General features: G+C 48.3%; 1 protein-coding gene across 1 annotated transcript; it reads left to right on the forward strand.

Annotated features, from left to right (window-relative positions):
• Positions 1 to 5,048: 5,048 nt before the first annotated feature.
• wfikkn2b (WAP, follistatin/kazal, immunoglobulin, kunitz and netrin domain containing 2b) lies at positions 5,049 to 7,006 on the forward strand. Its single transcript, XM_056297651.1, has 2 exons — positions 5,049 to 5,237; positions 5,450 to 7,006. Exons 1-2 carry the CDS (start codon positions 5,049 to 5,051, stop codon positions 7,004 to 7,006), a joined length of 1,746 nt encoding a protein of 581 aa, XP_056153626.1.
• Positions 7,007 to 15,287: the final 8,281 nt, after the last annotated feature.

Here is a 15,287-nt window from a genome sequence, read left to right on the forward strand (position 1 = left end):
CTTGTGTGTTTATCTTTTCATGCCTCGAAAAAGAAATCAGCCTATTATTATGTATGTATTTGTAGCCTCGAGATCTATCCGTCTTCAACAGGTTTGACAGGAGTTTATTAATTTCGCCTCCACATGAAACACTTCATCTATCAATGACAGATAGTGTTCAGACTGCGTAGAGGGCATGTAAGGTGAGCTGACTTCTTTCCTGTCTTGGGTCGCTGACAGAAAACGTTCTGTGATGTCGAAGTAAAGTTTCATATGCACCTACCACGCAAACACACCATGATCTCATCCTGGACCTGGTCATTATGACTCGACTTTGTAGCCCTTCACGTTAAGGCATACTTTATAAAGGCTTCACAGGTGGCTGCTAATTATGTCATTAGTTCTGAATAACTCATTAATAAAAGTGTTATAAATCAGTAGTAGGGGGTTACCAAAAATATGCTTTTGGGGTTTTCAGGTTGGGAGCCCATGCGGGGAGAGTCTTCACAGACGTTCTCTCAGAGACCATTATAGCCAGACGAACACAGACAAACACCTACCACTACTTAACCTAACCCTGAGTTTAAAGGGAAAATACACCAATTTTCAACTTCACCTCTATCTATCTATCTGCAACAGGGATAACGTATGAAATACATCAACGGGGGGCGTCTGGGTAGGGTAGCGGTCTATTCCATTGCATAGCAACACGGAGATCGCCGGTTCGAATCCCCGTGTTACCTCCGGCTTGGCCAGCGAGACACAATTGGCCGTGTCTGCGGGTGGGAAGCCGGATGTGGATATGTGACCTGGTCGCTGCACTAGCGCCTCCTCTTGTCGGTCGGGACGCCTGTTGGGGGGGGGGGATAGCGTGATACTCTCACGCGCTACGTCCCCCTGGTGAAACTCCTCACTGTCAGGTGAAAAGAAGCGGCTGGCGACTCCACATGTATCGGAGGAGGCATGTGGTAGTCTGCAGCCCTCCCCGGGTCGGCAGAGGGGGGTGGAGCAGCGACCGGGACGGCTCGGAAGGGTGGGGTAATTGGACGGATGCAACTGGGGAGAAAAAGGGGGGGAATAATAAATAAATCAATCAATAGATGGCATATGACGACACCCCTACCACTTTACAATATGGCAGACTTTATAAAAAGTTTACAAGTGGTAACCAATCACATCATTAATGATTATTAACTAATTCGTTACGCATTACAAACCAGTCATCAGATGTTTTAACCCGCCGCTGAAAGACGTGTTGGGTTGCTGGTAAATGCAGCGCATTTATATAGCGCTTCTCCAGCTGCAGCAGCCACTCAAGCGCTTCGCAGTAAACGAACTCAAACACCGGCGGCCTTGTCGGCCATGCCAGCTTAACAGCCAGCTCACCAGGAGCAGCTGGCGCTTAAGTTTCTTGCTCAAGGACACCTCGACATTTTTGCAAAGAGGAGCCGAGGATCTAACCAGCAACCCTCCAGTTAGTTACCGGACGGCTTGCTCCACCTCCCGAGCCCCTGTCGCCCCACTGGTAGCCAACAGTTCATCAATATGATGGAGTCCATAGAAACCATTTGCCTGACAAGGGCCGCAAACTCCCTTTCCCACAGCGCCAGAGCCTTTACTACAGCGCCTACATGTACCAGAATGCACTGGGGGCAAGCGTCTCATCCTCTGCGCTAATGCTGTTGGATATCATTTCCGCAATATTTCGTCATTCTCTCTTAGCCAAGTGACTGTGGGGAAGGAAAAAATTGTATAACCCCACTCTTCCAAGCCGTCCCGGTCTCTGCTGCACCCCTTCTGCCGATCCAGGGAGGGCTGCCGACTACCACATGCCTCCTCCGATACATGTGGAGTCGCCAGCCGCTTCTTTTCACCTGACAGTGAGGAGTTTCACCAAGGGGGACGTAGCGCGTGAGAGTATCACGCTATCCCCCCCCCGAACAGGCGTCCCGACCGACCAGAGGAGGCGCTAGTGCAGCGACCAGGCCACGTACCCACATCCGGCTTCCCACCCGCAGACACGGCCAATTGTGTCTGTAGGGACGACCGAACAAGTCGGAGGTAACACGGAGATTCGAACCGGCGATCCCCATGTTGGTAGACAACGGAACAGGCCTACTGGTGGACCCTGCGTTGAGACAGGCCCAGCAGTTTAGAGATGGTTGGATATGGACTCGGAGGTTGGACACCATACTGGAGAGACCTCACGTTAGAGACTGAGCCTGGAGACTGGTCCCATACTGGAGAGACCTCACGTTAGAGACCGAGCCTGGAGACTGGTCCCATACTGGAGAGACCTCACGTTAGAGACTGAGCCTGGAGACTGGTCCCATACTAGAGAGACCTCACGTTAGAGACTGAGCCTGGAGACTGGTCCCATACTGGAGAGACCTCACGTTAGAGACTGAGCCTGGAGACTGGTCCCATACTGGAGAGACCTCACGTTAGAGACTGAGCCTGGAGACTGGTCCCGTACTGGAGAGACCTCACGTTAGAGACTGAGCCTGGAGACCGGTCAGGTTAAGTGCTGAGGTTGTTTTTGTAAAGTGTGGTGCTGCTAATCATACATAGCACATACCTACTTGGCTGTTTGTCAAACAAAGTAAACAAGGGGGGGGGGATCCTGCTTATAAGCTTAAGGGGCGCAGCTCTCGAAGGTTTCGGCGGAGCGAACATTCTGCGGGTTTTTAGTTATTTTCTCATCATGCACACACAAACCTCGTGCATCAAGAACAAACAGCCTCCCACAAACACTTCGACACAGCATGGGCCCGCGGTTATTACCCTGGAATCCCGTCCAATAGCTTCCCTGTCCTCAGCTGACCTACGCAGGAAAGAGGAGGGGACGGTGTGATTTCACAATAACATGCCCATTCACTAAAGCTTTTACGTTGTATTACCCCCCCCCCCCCATGGTGGACCTCCGTGTATCACTTCGGCGGGAGGGGGAAGGCATGGATCTGAGAGGGCCGGAATACATTATGGCTCGTACGGCCCCTCATACTTTGGGGTTTATCCTTGCGTCCTCCTTTTTAACTTGTCCTTATTTCACCTTCGGCGGACCCGCTTGTTGCTCTAACGTCCCTAAAACGCCCCCAGTCAACATCGACCCTCACGCGGACTCGGGTGTCTCTGCAGGTTCTCCTTCATAACCGTGCTGGGAAGGTCTCGCGAAGCTCCGTCAACGGACGGAGAAAGGGAGATGTCGTCTGTGTATCGCGCTGGTCCGCGACACAGAGGCAGGCTTTGTGAGGCTCGGCATATGTAAGGCTGAAGAGCGGGGGGGGGGGGTGCATGTGGATGAGAGACTTGAAATGCTTGTGCGGTGACAGCAGCGTAGCCCGTGTCAGATGTGACATATGGACAGCACATTGTCCAAACAGGAATCATCACACGCGCCAACACCAAAACAGCAGCAACTGCATTGCAACCGCGCAAATTCTAATATCAAAAACTCCACCAAAAAAAAAAAAAGGGCACGGTTTAAAAGAGGCCGGAGCAGGCTTCTGCAAATACCATTAACATTAAAACGCATTAGGCTTCCATCAAATCACATCATATCTGTCTCTCCAAGTTACTGCTGCCCTTTGTAGGCAGTTAGAGCACATTTTGCAAGAACTTATCTGCCAAGTAGCAGAGGTGTTTAAGAGTCACGTCAGGCTTTGAATGGGGCAGTGTGATAAGACTTTTGTGTAACTGGTGCGCACATGTAATCTGTAATAATAAGCGTCAGCTGATCTCCCGCAGAAGCAGACGCGTGAATCACCCGATGTCCCGAACGAAGCTCACCCTAGATTATTCTCTACAGACCAGCATCCGCATTCAGCTGGACTCCATACCTGATTTAGCCTCCAAACAAACAAGTGTTTCTGCAACAGGTTGCAGGGACTACATGAGATGTTGTCCTCAAGCACTCGTATGATATGTTGGTTGAGATACTTGGGCTACTTTGGATGTTTTGTCCCCCCCCCCCGCCGTCTTCGTTAGTGTCTACGAGTTGGACTGGACGTGTAGAGGCCAAGCGATGCGTTGTCTGTCACGCGTCTGTAGATCGGATAACCGGGACCAGGGTATGTCCCGTTTTATCCGAGGTGCTGATAATTTCCCCCCCAAAACGGCGACTTGACGAACAATCTTTCCGCAGACCGTCGCCAAACTGACCCCAGTATCAAACTGACAGACTCAACATATAAGAATATAAGATGGACAACTGTTGATAAATAGACTGAGACGGACGTGTTTTACGTCCCCTGTCTAAAGAGTTGGGCAGCCTTTTCCGTTTGGTAGCGACAGAAAACGGAGCGGACGCATGAATGGACGCGCGTACATCCAAGACTTTGCGCACACGCAGGAATCCAACTGCCGCGACTCAACGATACGCAAACTCCTAACGACTGCACCGGCGTGTCGTTTTAGACGCGGAGAACACTTACCGAACTCAACTTATGTGCTCAGCATTAAAATAAATAAATAAACAAATAAATAAAAATCGACAATGACAGCCTCCAACAGAGTAAACCGATGTCAGTAGTCCATTCCTGTCTGCGCGTAAAGTTCCCTGCAGGAACTCACGCGAAGGCGCGCTCCCGCAGCTCGCAAAGGGTTAAATGGGGATACCAGCAATCCATTTAACAGGCAGGTGCCCCGCCAGTCCCAGCCCAAAGCCTACCACCGCTTTTTTTTCAAGTTCTTTCAACATCTCAGAGGTAATTCATAACTGTCATTTACGACTTACTTGCCGAGTTATGTTAACAGTCGTTGCGTTGGTGGTTGCACATTATATTTTTTTTTGTGTGTGTGCAGCGCACCGTATAAATAGATCATCCTGGCTGCGGAATTGAGGTACAACAAACTTGAACCTCGGCGGTGATCAATGAACTGAGATAACCCGTTTTGAACTGCAGCCTCCGTCCAGGTGGACACGCGATGCGCTCTTGACTCGTTTTAAACGCCTCTTCTGACTTCGACCTCCGAGCCCCGGGTTGCAGTTCACATCGCCTGCAAGCTCCACGCCGGATCTCAGAGGTCTGCTTCTTCTGCCGTTTGTTGAAATGCACTTTGCTCTGGCCATGTGGTGGATGTTGTTTCCTCGGTGGATCTGGTTCTTGGCTTGCGTCTCAGTGTGGAAAACTCCCTGCGCCGGAGCCATGCCCGCCAATGGAGCTACTTCGCATGCGGGTATCTGCCCAAATGAAATGAACCCCAACCTGTGGGTGGATGCTATGAGTACCTGCACCCGGGAGTGTGAATCTGATCAGGTGCGTTAACTGATGTAAAGAGATATTTCACAGCTAAAGTTGCATTTGTTCTTATCCAAGGCATTGTCAGAGCGCAATTATTCAATTCTGTCATATCCAGTGTAAGTGAGAGCATGCTTTAGGGTAGTGTGGATGATGTTAATGAGGATAATTGCCAGTGTTCTCCACTTCACTGTCACAGAGAATATTTTTTCTCGTTTCTCCTCTTACAGGAGTGTGAGACTTCCGAGAAGTGTTGCTCCAATGTGTGCGGGAATCATAGTTGCGTGGCAGCACGCAACGCAGATGGGAAGAAGGACCTGGTGGTCATGCCCAAGGAGGCCACGTGTGCCAGCTTCGTGTGCACCCAGCAGGGGTCGGAGTGTGATATCTGGGATGGCCAGCCGGTCTGCAAATGCCGGGACCGCTGCGAGAAAGAGCCCCATTTCACCTGCGCCTCCGACGGCATGACCTACTACAACAAGTGTTACATGGACGCTGAGGCGTGCTCCAAGGGCATCACCCTCTCCGTGGTCATCTGCCGCTTCCACTTAACCTGGCCCGACACCAGCCCCTCTTTGCCTCAGCCGACCACGTTTCGACCCACCACGGCTCCTCTTCAGGCAACCATCCCACCTCCGTCTGTGCCTCAGCCACCCGTCTTGGTCAGCGGTCCCACGCACCAATACGTGAACCTGGGTGACACGGCCAGCTTCCTGTGCGACGTGACAGGGCGCCCGCGACCAGAAATCACCTGGGAGAAGCGGCAGCAGGAGGCGGCGGAGAGGGTGGTGATGCGGCCCAATCACGTGCGAGGCAATGCGGTGGTGACAAACATCGGTCAGCTGGTCATCTACAACGCCCAGCCGCACGACTCGGGCGTCTACACCTGCACAGCCCAGAACCCCTATGGCGCCACCCAGGCCGACCACCTGCTCACCGTGCTGCCCGCCGAGCCCCCAAAGATCACCGAGCCAGCGAATGTGAGCCGCTGTCTGCCCGAGGAGTGTCTGAAACCCCCCGATGGCGGGGAGGACTGCGGCAGCGAGCAGGAGAGAGTAAGCTGGTTCTACGAGTCAAAGAACAACAACTGCTTCTCCTTTACACACTGTCACAACAACAACAATAACAACAACAACAAACAAAGGAAGGTGTTTGACACGTACGAGGAGTGCATGCAGTGCTGTGGTCCAGAGCTCTCGGGCCCCTGCAGCCTCCCCAGCCTCCAGGGACCCTGTAAGGCCTACGAGCCTCGCTGGGCCTATAACGCCGCCCTGCGGCAGTGCCAATCCTTCATCTACGGTGGCTGCGATGGCAACGTCAACAACTTTGAATCCAAGGAAGCCTGCGAAGAGATGTGCCCCTACCCAAAGAACCACCACTGCAAAGCCTGCAAGCCCAGGGGCAAGATGGTGACCAGCTTCTGCAAGAGCGACTTTGTGATCTTGGGCCGGATGACGGAGCTGACCGAGGAGAGGGACTCGGGCAGTGCCCTGGTGACCGTGGAGGAGATCCTGAAGGACGAGAAGATGGGCCTCCGTTTTTTCGGCCGGGAACCCCTGGAGGTCACCTTCCTTAACATGGACTGGAGCTGCCCCTGCCCCAACATCACTGGCGCCGCGGCCGAGGGCCAGGTCATCGTCATGGGCAACGTGAACGAGGGGAAGGCCATCCTCCAGCCGGAGAGCTACGTGGGCGCCTCCAGCCCCCGCCGCGTACGGAAGCTCAAAGAGGTCATCTCAAAAAACACCTGTGACATTCTCAAAGACATCACCAACAGTCCCCAATAGGACATCTCAGTCTTAATCTGTTCACAATGGTTAATTCTACTAAAAAGTTAAATAAGTAAGAATAAAGCAATGGCTTTTTGTTTTCTGGAAATGAATCTTATTTTCTGGCAAGTTCTAGTCTCTTCCTGTTTTTGACAGATTTCAGGACCTCCGTATCAGGAGCGCGTCATCCTTTTGACACTGCATTGTTCCGGGGTCTGCTAACGGCGCAGCTTCTCTGCAACGGCTGGGTCATTTGGGGGTGTTTTTAATTGAAAAACCATGTATGTGAACACCAGAAGACATCCATCATGAGCCTCTTTTTTTACCTTAATCCCCAGACTCCTGTACCCAACCCCCCATGCCCTTTCACCCCCCCCCCGCCCAGAATGGAGGTTGCAGACTCACATTAACGTGAGTCTGACACGCTAACGTCTGATTTGCATGTGTGTAATTTCACTCTTGAAAAGCGATTGCTGGATTTGTCGGCCGTCTGTATACTTGCAGCTTTCAGCATCTGAGCCTTGATATAGTTTTAATTTTTCATGTTGTGTGTTTCAAGCACACCCACAAACAGCTCCTGTGATGTCTCCAGCACATATACTGTGTACAGTGTGGCTAGATGCGTGAGAAGTTTTGTTTGTTGCACATAAATAAGTTATAATATATTTTATTAACCGGCCCATTCTTCCAGAATCGCTTATCACCTTGTCTGTTTTTGTGCTATATTTTAGTTGTGGATTTTCCCCTACATGCGCCTCTTCTGGGTTTGTTTTGTTATTTTTTTCTTCTTCTGCTATTTATTATAATGCAACTTTTCCTTTCTTTTCTGGAAGCGCTTTTGTACCTCCGCACTTGAGGACTTTCCGATTACTTGGTTTCCATAAGTTTACATTTTTATTTTTATTTTTGGTACACTGTAAATTTTGCTTAAAAAAACGAGTAAATGTGTGAAATGATGTGAAATGATTTTGGTGAAAATGAGCTCACACAACTTGACAAAAGTAAGCTCATTTACTCACTTTCCCCAAGGTAACCGGTTTACTCATTTGTTTTTAAGTAAACGTGAGAATTTACAGTGTAGGAATTCTTGATACTAGATGATGTTCTGCAGAATTTTGTGTAATTGTGCTACGAAAATAAAGACGTGGGATTCTCTCCGTGGTGTGTCATTTTATTGAATGAACCACACAACACATCCTGCTATATTCATCCATAAGAGAAATATCTATACACTTTGAGGAGGACCAATCACTTCTGACTTGTATTAAAGATATCTAGCGCTCTCTCTCTCTCTCTCTCTCTCTCTCTCTCTCTCTCTCTCTCTCTGTATATATATACTAAAGTCACTATGTAAGCCTTTAAATGAATTCAGGCGGGGTTGGGACGGGGGGTGGGGGGGGGGAGTCATATGAGCAGCGGTATAAAATCCCTGATGGAGGTTATATGAGGCGATGTGAGCGGCTATCACGGCGTGTTGTGATATGTAACCCCCGAGGTCGAGTTCAGCAGCACGTCTCCTTTACCTGCTGTGCACCTGGGTGGTTTTCTGACAGGCGGTGATGAAAGACAGAGGGGAATAGCATGTCCCCGGCCCACCCTGATCGTCCCTCCCTCTCCTGAGCCAAGGAGCCCTGACTCGCCCTCACACACACCCCCCACCCCCTTCCCCCGCGCTCTCCACTGAAGAACCCCCTCCCCACCCCCCACCCCACCCCACACACACACACAAAACTTCACCCGTTTTCGCTTTTGCCTCTGCAATCGGGTCTAATTGAGGACAGAAAACTCGAGCCCGTAAACCTCAGATCCACTCCCATACAGGAGCGATGCGTTTCATGTTGTGCCAGCAGACATCCCCGGGTGGCTGAGAACAGCCCCCCTCATCTCCCCATCTCCCCCTGAGTTTGAGCTTCAACCAGGGTGGTTCTTCTTCCCAGATGAGGGGGTTCTGTTTCTCCCATCCAGGGCAGGGAGGGAGGGAGGGAGGCGAAAGGCAGGGGATTTACCTCGTGTACGGTGTTCCTTTACAGGCCGACCCCCCCCCCATACCCCCCCTCCTCCGCCCCGGGGGAGCGCAGCCTTACACTCCAGCAGCTGTTGGAGCTCTGGGGCAAAGAAGACCACTTAATGATGTGCTGCGCCGAAGCAGATTGTGTTGAAAGAGAATAACTGCCGAGCATAGTCTGACAGTCTTCAAGTCACACAGAAATGTTCTCTCATCTATTTTCAAGAATCATTTACTCATTGAGGACTGACTGTGTAAGGTCAATTATCATGATTCTGAGAATATCTCTTGTGTTTCAAGAAATTCTACTCAGTTGAAACGGCTCACGTTCACCGTGGGTTATTGTGCTTGTTTCGGCAGGATTCCTCCTACTTGAAAATGCTAAATTCGGCCTACGTTTTGACATTTTCTTGCAGCGTAGATACAGTTATCTACAGTTTATCTAAGATTTTACATTCCAGAATACGTTTTCATGACTATATGAGCTACAGAGGATTCTTAATCTCTTGGATCTCTTGAATATCTGGGCTAACAGTGTGTTACGGCGAGAATGCCGTCGATCCAAGTCGCATCTAAAAACAGATTCCTCGGGTGTAAATGTTAAACATAAAATGGTAAATTTATCAATTCAAGAACTTCAAATGTATTAAGAATATATACGCATAAATGAAAAAGGCTTTTCTTTTTTTTTGTCCTTATATTGGACTAGCAACCTGTCCAGGGTGGCTACCCTCTGCCTAAAGTATGTTAGATGGCTTCTGGGTTGTGCAATGTATTTCTATTTTATTTACCTGCATACCTGTACTTGGTGGAATTTGAATGAAATTCAGCATGAATGCTCAAAATGCATGTCTTGACGCAGATTTATTTTTTCAAAAGTGATTATCCGAAACATTAGGAGTTTCTAAGGTATGCGGTTACGCATGGAACCATATTCTTTGGCAGACTGAGCAAAGTTATTTTCAGATCAGATCCAGAGATATCAGCTTTTTGCATGTGTTTGTACCCGGTATCGATCACTGGATTGAATACTCGCGTTCGTATTAAAAGACAGATGTAGGCTGGATGGTGTCCAGCCTGGTCGGCATTAGAGGAACCTCCAATATTGCAGCAGGGGAAACAAGTTAAAAAAAAATCAAACCAGCAGAATTACAAACACCATTAATACTGTTTGTGTGCCTCCAGACCTCCAGACTAAGTCAGTTTAAATAACTCGTTTAAAAACCTATGTGTTGCTTTGGGTGTAGAAAAAAAACACAATTTACTATCAATTAAAATCACGGTTATATGAAAAACATGTGTGAAACTTACTTTTTTTGAAGTACTCAGACCTTATTTTTTCTCTTTTATGTCTTTCTAATTAGAGTTGGGCAAACCAAAAGAGTGCAATAGTATTTTTTTTATATGCTTTGCAGAATTTTCACTCCCATAGCAGGCTTTTCTTCTTCAAAGGCTTTGTTGATTCAGGGAGGTCATTGCGTTCACACAAGGCACAGTCGAATGGGTGTAAAGCTTAAGTCTTATAAGACAAACCTAGACGTGCATCTGGCGGTCCTTGACCTCTTGCGAGCGCCATTCGGCTCTATATGTTCTGATCTGTTGTTCTATGCCGTGCTTTCATGTTGTGTTTGCCAGAGGAGATTGTACAGTATACACCTGTGGAACAGATCAGCGAGCCGGGAGGTTTAGGGCCCTCTGATTCATGACCTGCATCTGTTATGGCCGTTATGGCATTTGCAGCGTCTATTGCAAAGATACAGTAGCCACTCACACGCACTGACCTGAGATAAACAGGCCTCCATGGCAATATATCACTTTGGGCCAGAACCTTGACGGTTTAAATCCCTGTACCATCTAAAGAAAAAAAAATATAAGGGAATGGGATACATCATTGAGGACCCCTCTATCAACAGCTATCGTTGAAGTTCCGTTGTCCAAAATGCCTAGCGTCCTAATTCTCAAATTCTTTTGAGAGAATTGAATAAGTAAGGTATCCTGGTTGCAGAATTACCATTGCAAACTGGACCTGAATGGCTATCAACTTACAGATATACAGTGTTCGATTGAAGCCGTCATCATTCATCGAGGTGGACGTGATGCATTCTTGATTTGTTTTCACGTTTCTTCTATTTCAAACTCAGGTGTTGGGGGTTTAGTTCACATCAGCGACAGCTAACTGAAGGCCAGCAGTGAAAGACTTACACTTTTATGTCTTTTACTGGTATAGTGACAGACACAGGCACAGGCATCCAGCGCTTTACCTGTGCCCCCGTCCATAGGGTTTGTGACTGTGTTAGGAAGGGCTGACCTCAGAGACATAAAATTTTGCCAAATCATTATGTGGATTGACAAGACCGCCATCGGTGCTGTGTCCTCAGGTTACCGATGGAAACTATCAAATCCGCTGTGGCAACCCCTGGTAAACAGGGAACAAGCCAAAAGAAGAAGACTGGTATAGCAACCGGCATGGGCGCAGGTCCAAGAATACGGGGATGGCATCCAGTGCTTTACCTGTGCCCCCGTCCATAGGGTTAGTGGTTGCGTCAGGATGAGCATCCAGCGTAAAACTTTGCCAAATCATTATGTGGATTGACAAGACCATACCGGATCGGTCAAGGCTCCATACGGGATTGTCTGAGGTCCGGGTTCACAATGGCGGCCATTGGTACCGTGCCCTCACAGGGTACTGATGAAAACTGTACAATCCGCTGTGGCGAACCCTGAAAAACAGGGAACAAGCTGAAAGAAGAAGAAGACTGAAAAGGTACATAATGAATGAAGGCCACAGGAAAACTTAAGGAAATTTAACTGGAATGAAAGCCACAGATCAATTTGTTAAAAAAAACACATTTTATCATTGTATACAGTACCTGGGGTGCAAGGTAGGAAGTGTCGCCAGTTTATTGCAGGGAAAACCCACTCACAATTACCCTCCAGTTGATATTGATGGGCAGTTAAGTGTCTTCGATTGAAAAGCGAAAACCCACACAAACACAGGGACAGCACCCTATATCCCACAGAAAGGCCAGATCAAACCCAAGGCCCCTTTTCCTGAACCACAGCAATACTAGCCACTAAAGCCACCACAAGTACAATCCATTAGATTGATGATAATTGAAAAAGAGCTCCCAGAATTGAAATTTGCTATTCATTCACAATTGAAATCAAACTTCAGGAATCAGGAACATTTATTTGTATAAAGATCGCTTCCACCAGCCCACAGCAGTGCAACACAAAGACAAAAACACACATCCAAAATACAAGAACACATATATCCAAACTACAAAAAAAAAACAACCATATATCCATGCTATAAAAAAGAAAAATTCACTGCCTAAGAGAGTGAACGCCAGGATGACGATCAAAACTGCCGGTCTGCATGTGCTAGCAGTTAGCTTAGCCTGCCCCACTTCCACGTCCTGTCAGACCACCCTCAGTGTTCCCTCCTTGGGCGCAGCTCCAGGCAGGGCCATGGTCCCTGGGCCCACTGGACGCCGCAGACTAGGCTCCCCCGGCCGATCAGCTCTCCCAGCCAGACACCTTCAATACTCCTTCATGCACTCCACATGACGACACCAAAAACACAGTCAAGGCTAGGGGAGGTCACCGCCAGACTGCCCTCGGTATTATCAGAACTGCTGGTCTGCATGGGCTAGCAGTTAGCTTAGCTCGCCCCACTTCTGCATCTTGTCAGACCGCCCATGGTGTTTCTTCTTCGGACACAGCTCCAGGCAGGGCCGTGGTCCCTGGGCCCACAGGAAGCAGCAGACCAAGTCTCTCCCAGCCGATCCAGTGCCAGCTCTCCCAGCCATCAAACGAAGACACAAACGTAGATGCAGACGTGGACAAAGAAACTGCATGGACGGTACTAATTGAGGCCTCCGCAAACATAAGTTCGCGCCGCCACCTTCCCACACCGGTACTGATGCCGCTGCAAACGTGAAATCGCACCGCCATCTTCCCACACCGGAAGCAGAAAGATATAATAATAATGTATTTAAAGATACAATCCACAACTGATGCACACAGCGGCTGTCCGCCACATTTGGCGCCATTTTTTTGGTCAGACTTTGTTCGCTTTAATACTTGCGAATGAAACAAAACAAAACAAAAAACAACTAGTGCCGCAACGCTTTCAGTCACTTATGAGGCTTTCAAGTGTCTCCATTTCTCACAATGTTGACCCAATGGCAAGATTATGTCATGTTTCTTGTCAGCAGAGCACTTGTGTCATCGGCATACTCCACATAGCCACGGCGGCGCATGCCATTACGGATTGTATCTTTAGCTGTACATACTCCCGGTCCGCCCTATATGCTGAATATGCAATTGTGTGGGGCCCCGCGCATCATTTTTTTTTGTAATAAAGTAAGTCTCTGGGAAACATAATGTGGCTAGCCGGCATGGAAGAATGATAGTGATCTCTTTATCGCAACTCTCATGTCCCATACACCGCACGACCCCGAGAGTGCTGTTTAATCTTAACACACCGCCAGATCCGAACGGACCTGATGGGAAAGGAGAGGCAAGAGGCAAGACCTCTTTCTCAAACCAAAGGACGCAAAGAATGGACTTGTGTCCTTGGGGAGAACATCCTTGCTAGTTGTTCTTGGAAGAATGAACTCGCAAGTTCACAAGCACACAAAACGTTCGGTTGACAATTTGAGACGATGCGTTCTTCCTGGTTTTGCGCAATATCCCCAGCACAGAGGCCGCCGGAAGTGCTCCAAATCAACAGCTGGGCTTTATGACCCAAACAATTGATGTTGTACAATACACTAAACTCAGCTGATTACTCCACAACTGTACACTAACAATGCAACGTCTATTTATAATAATAAAGCAATGTCAGCCCCGTCATACTACTTCTGTTGTTTATTTTTTCCCAAAGTGCTTTAAATTGAATTTTCTGTATATCACGAGCCAATATTACTGTGAATAACACAAAAATTGACAGAGACTATTGATTGTGATGTAGTTATTGTATGACAATGCAGAAATTTAGTAGGCAGTATTGCACTTTGGTGTGCATGGCAGTACATGCATGCAGAGAATAGTTGAGTGACAGTTCTACAAATAAGTTATCATTATTGTTAATGCTAGCAGTATTAAAAATGGTGTTAAGTTGATAACTACATCATAATTGTCACCTGTGCTATTTCTTTTGCATGTCACTAGTACTTAGCACTGTTTGATATCGCACTACAGCCCACTTTAAGTCATATCTATTCACCAGACTACAATTTACACAACTTCTTTGATTCCTAGGGTAATATTTACTTTCTGAACTTTGTAGTATATTTTTGTTTCTTTCTTTTTTGATGCATCAAACTTTTCAAAGAGGGTGGCAAGTGTGACACAACTAAAAACACCAATCGACCACCACCCCTGGCTAACAAACACACAATAGGCATACTCACTCCCATCCATTTTTGGAGGTATTCCTCCGACAGCTTGAAGGACGAAAGGAACCCTGGGATATGTGTGTTGACAAGTTCATACAAGTTACCAACCGATGTATCCTCGGTAAAATGGGCGTGTCAAGAACACTTCCGGGAATTTTAACCGTTCTTGGCATAATGCGAACTTGTGTAATGGGACAGTACTTGGCCTGCAACTGACGACGTTTTACAAGGACACAAGAACACAAGCACTGACAAGAACGTAGATTGAGAAAGGCCTAAGGATTCAGTTTGAATTGCAGCTCCTGTGTCCCATACACCGCACGACCCCAGGAGTGCTCCTTAATTTTGCCCCTCCCCAATGGTTGCTGAACAATGGCTTCCCATAACAACGTTATTATTGAAAATACAAGTCTTAATTACGGTCCTACAGTCAGTCAGTCAGTAAAATGGTCGTCTATAGTTTGAGTCGAACATCCGAACAACAACACAACAACAATTGGAACATAAACACAGCATTAATAAAACAATGATCTGAACATGATCGAAACAGTCCTATGAGCCTTGTGCTTCCCCAGCGTATAGCCGTCATCAGTCCAGTGACCATCTTCCCCGATCGCTACATAGCCCCCGCCTGAGGGGTCAGTTGTCCTCGACGACCCCATCACCCAGGACATGGTCCTTCAAATGCCCAGGGGGCTGTCTCTGGTGAACAGGCCGCCCAAAGCACCGTGTGTCATAGGCCCTCTGCTGCTGCTGCACTCCGGAGCTGGCCCGAGCCCAGTGGGTACAGGAGTCACAGCAGTGCATGTGCAGCTCAACATCAGATCGACATCCAGACCAGTAGAACTGCCCCCGGAGGTGGTGGAGGGTCTTGGCATTCCCATAGTGC

The sequence above is a fragment of the Lampris incognitus genome, chromosome 17, assembly GCF_029633865.1.
Source record: "Lampris incognitus isolate fLamInc1 chromosome 17, fLamInc1.hap2, whole genome shotgun sequence".
Lineage (NCBI taxonomy): Eukaryota > Metazoa > Chordata > Actinopteri > Lampriformes > Lampridae > Lampris > Lampris incognitus.

Coding starts and splice junctions, on each gene's coding strand:
- wfikkn2b (XM_056297651.1), top strand. CDS start 5,049: ATGTGGTGGATGTTGTTTCCTCGGTGGATCTGGTTCTTGGCTTGCGTC. Junction 5,238..5,449: donor GGGAGTGTGAATCTGATCAG/GTGCGTTAACTG, acceptor CTCCTCTTACAG/GAGTGTGAGACTTCCGAGAA.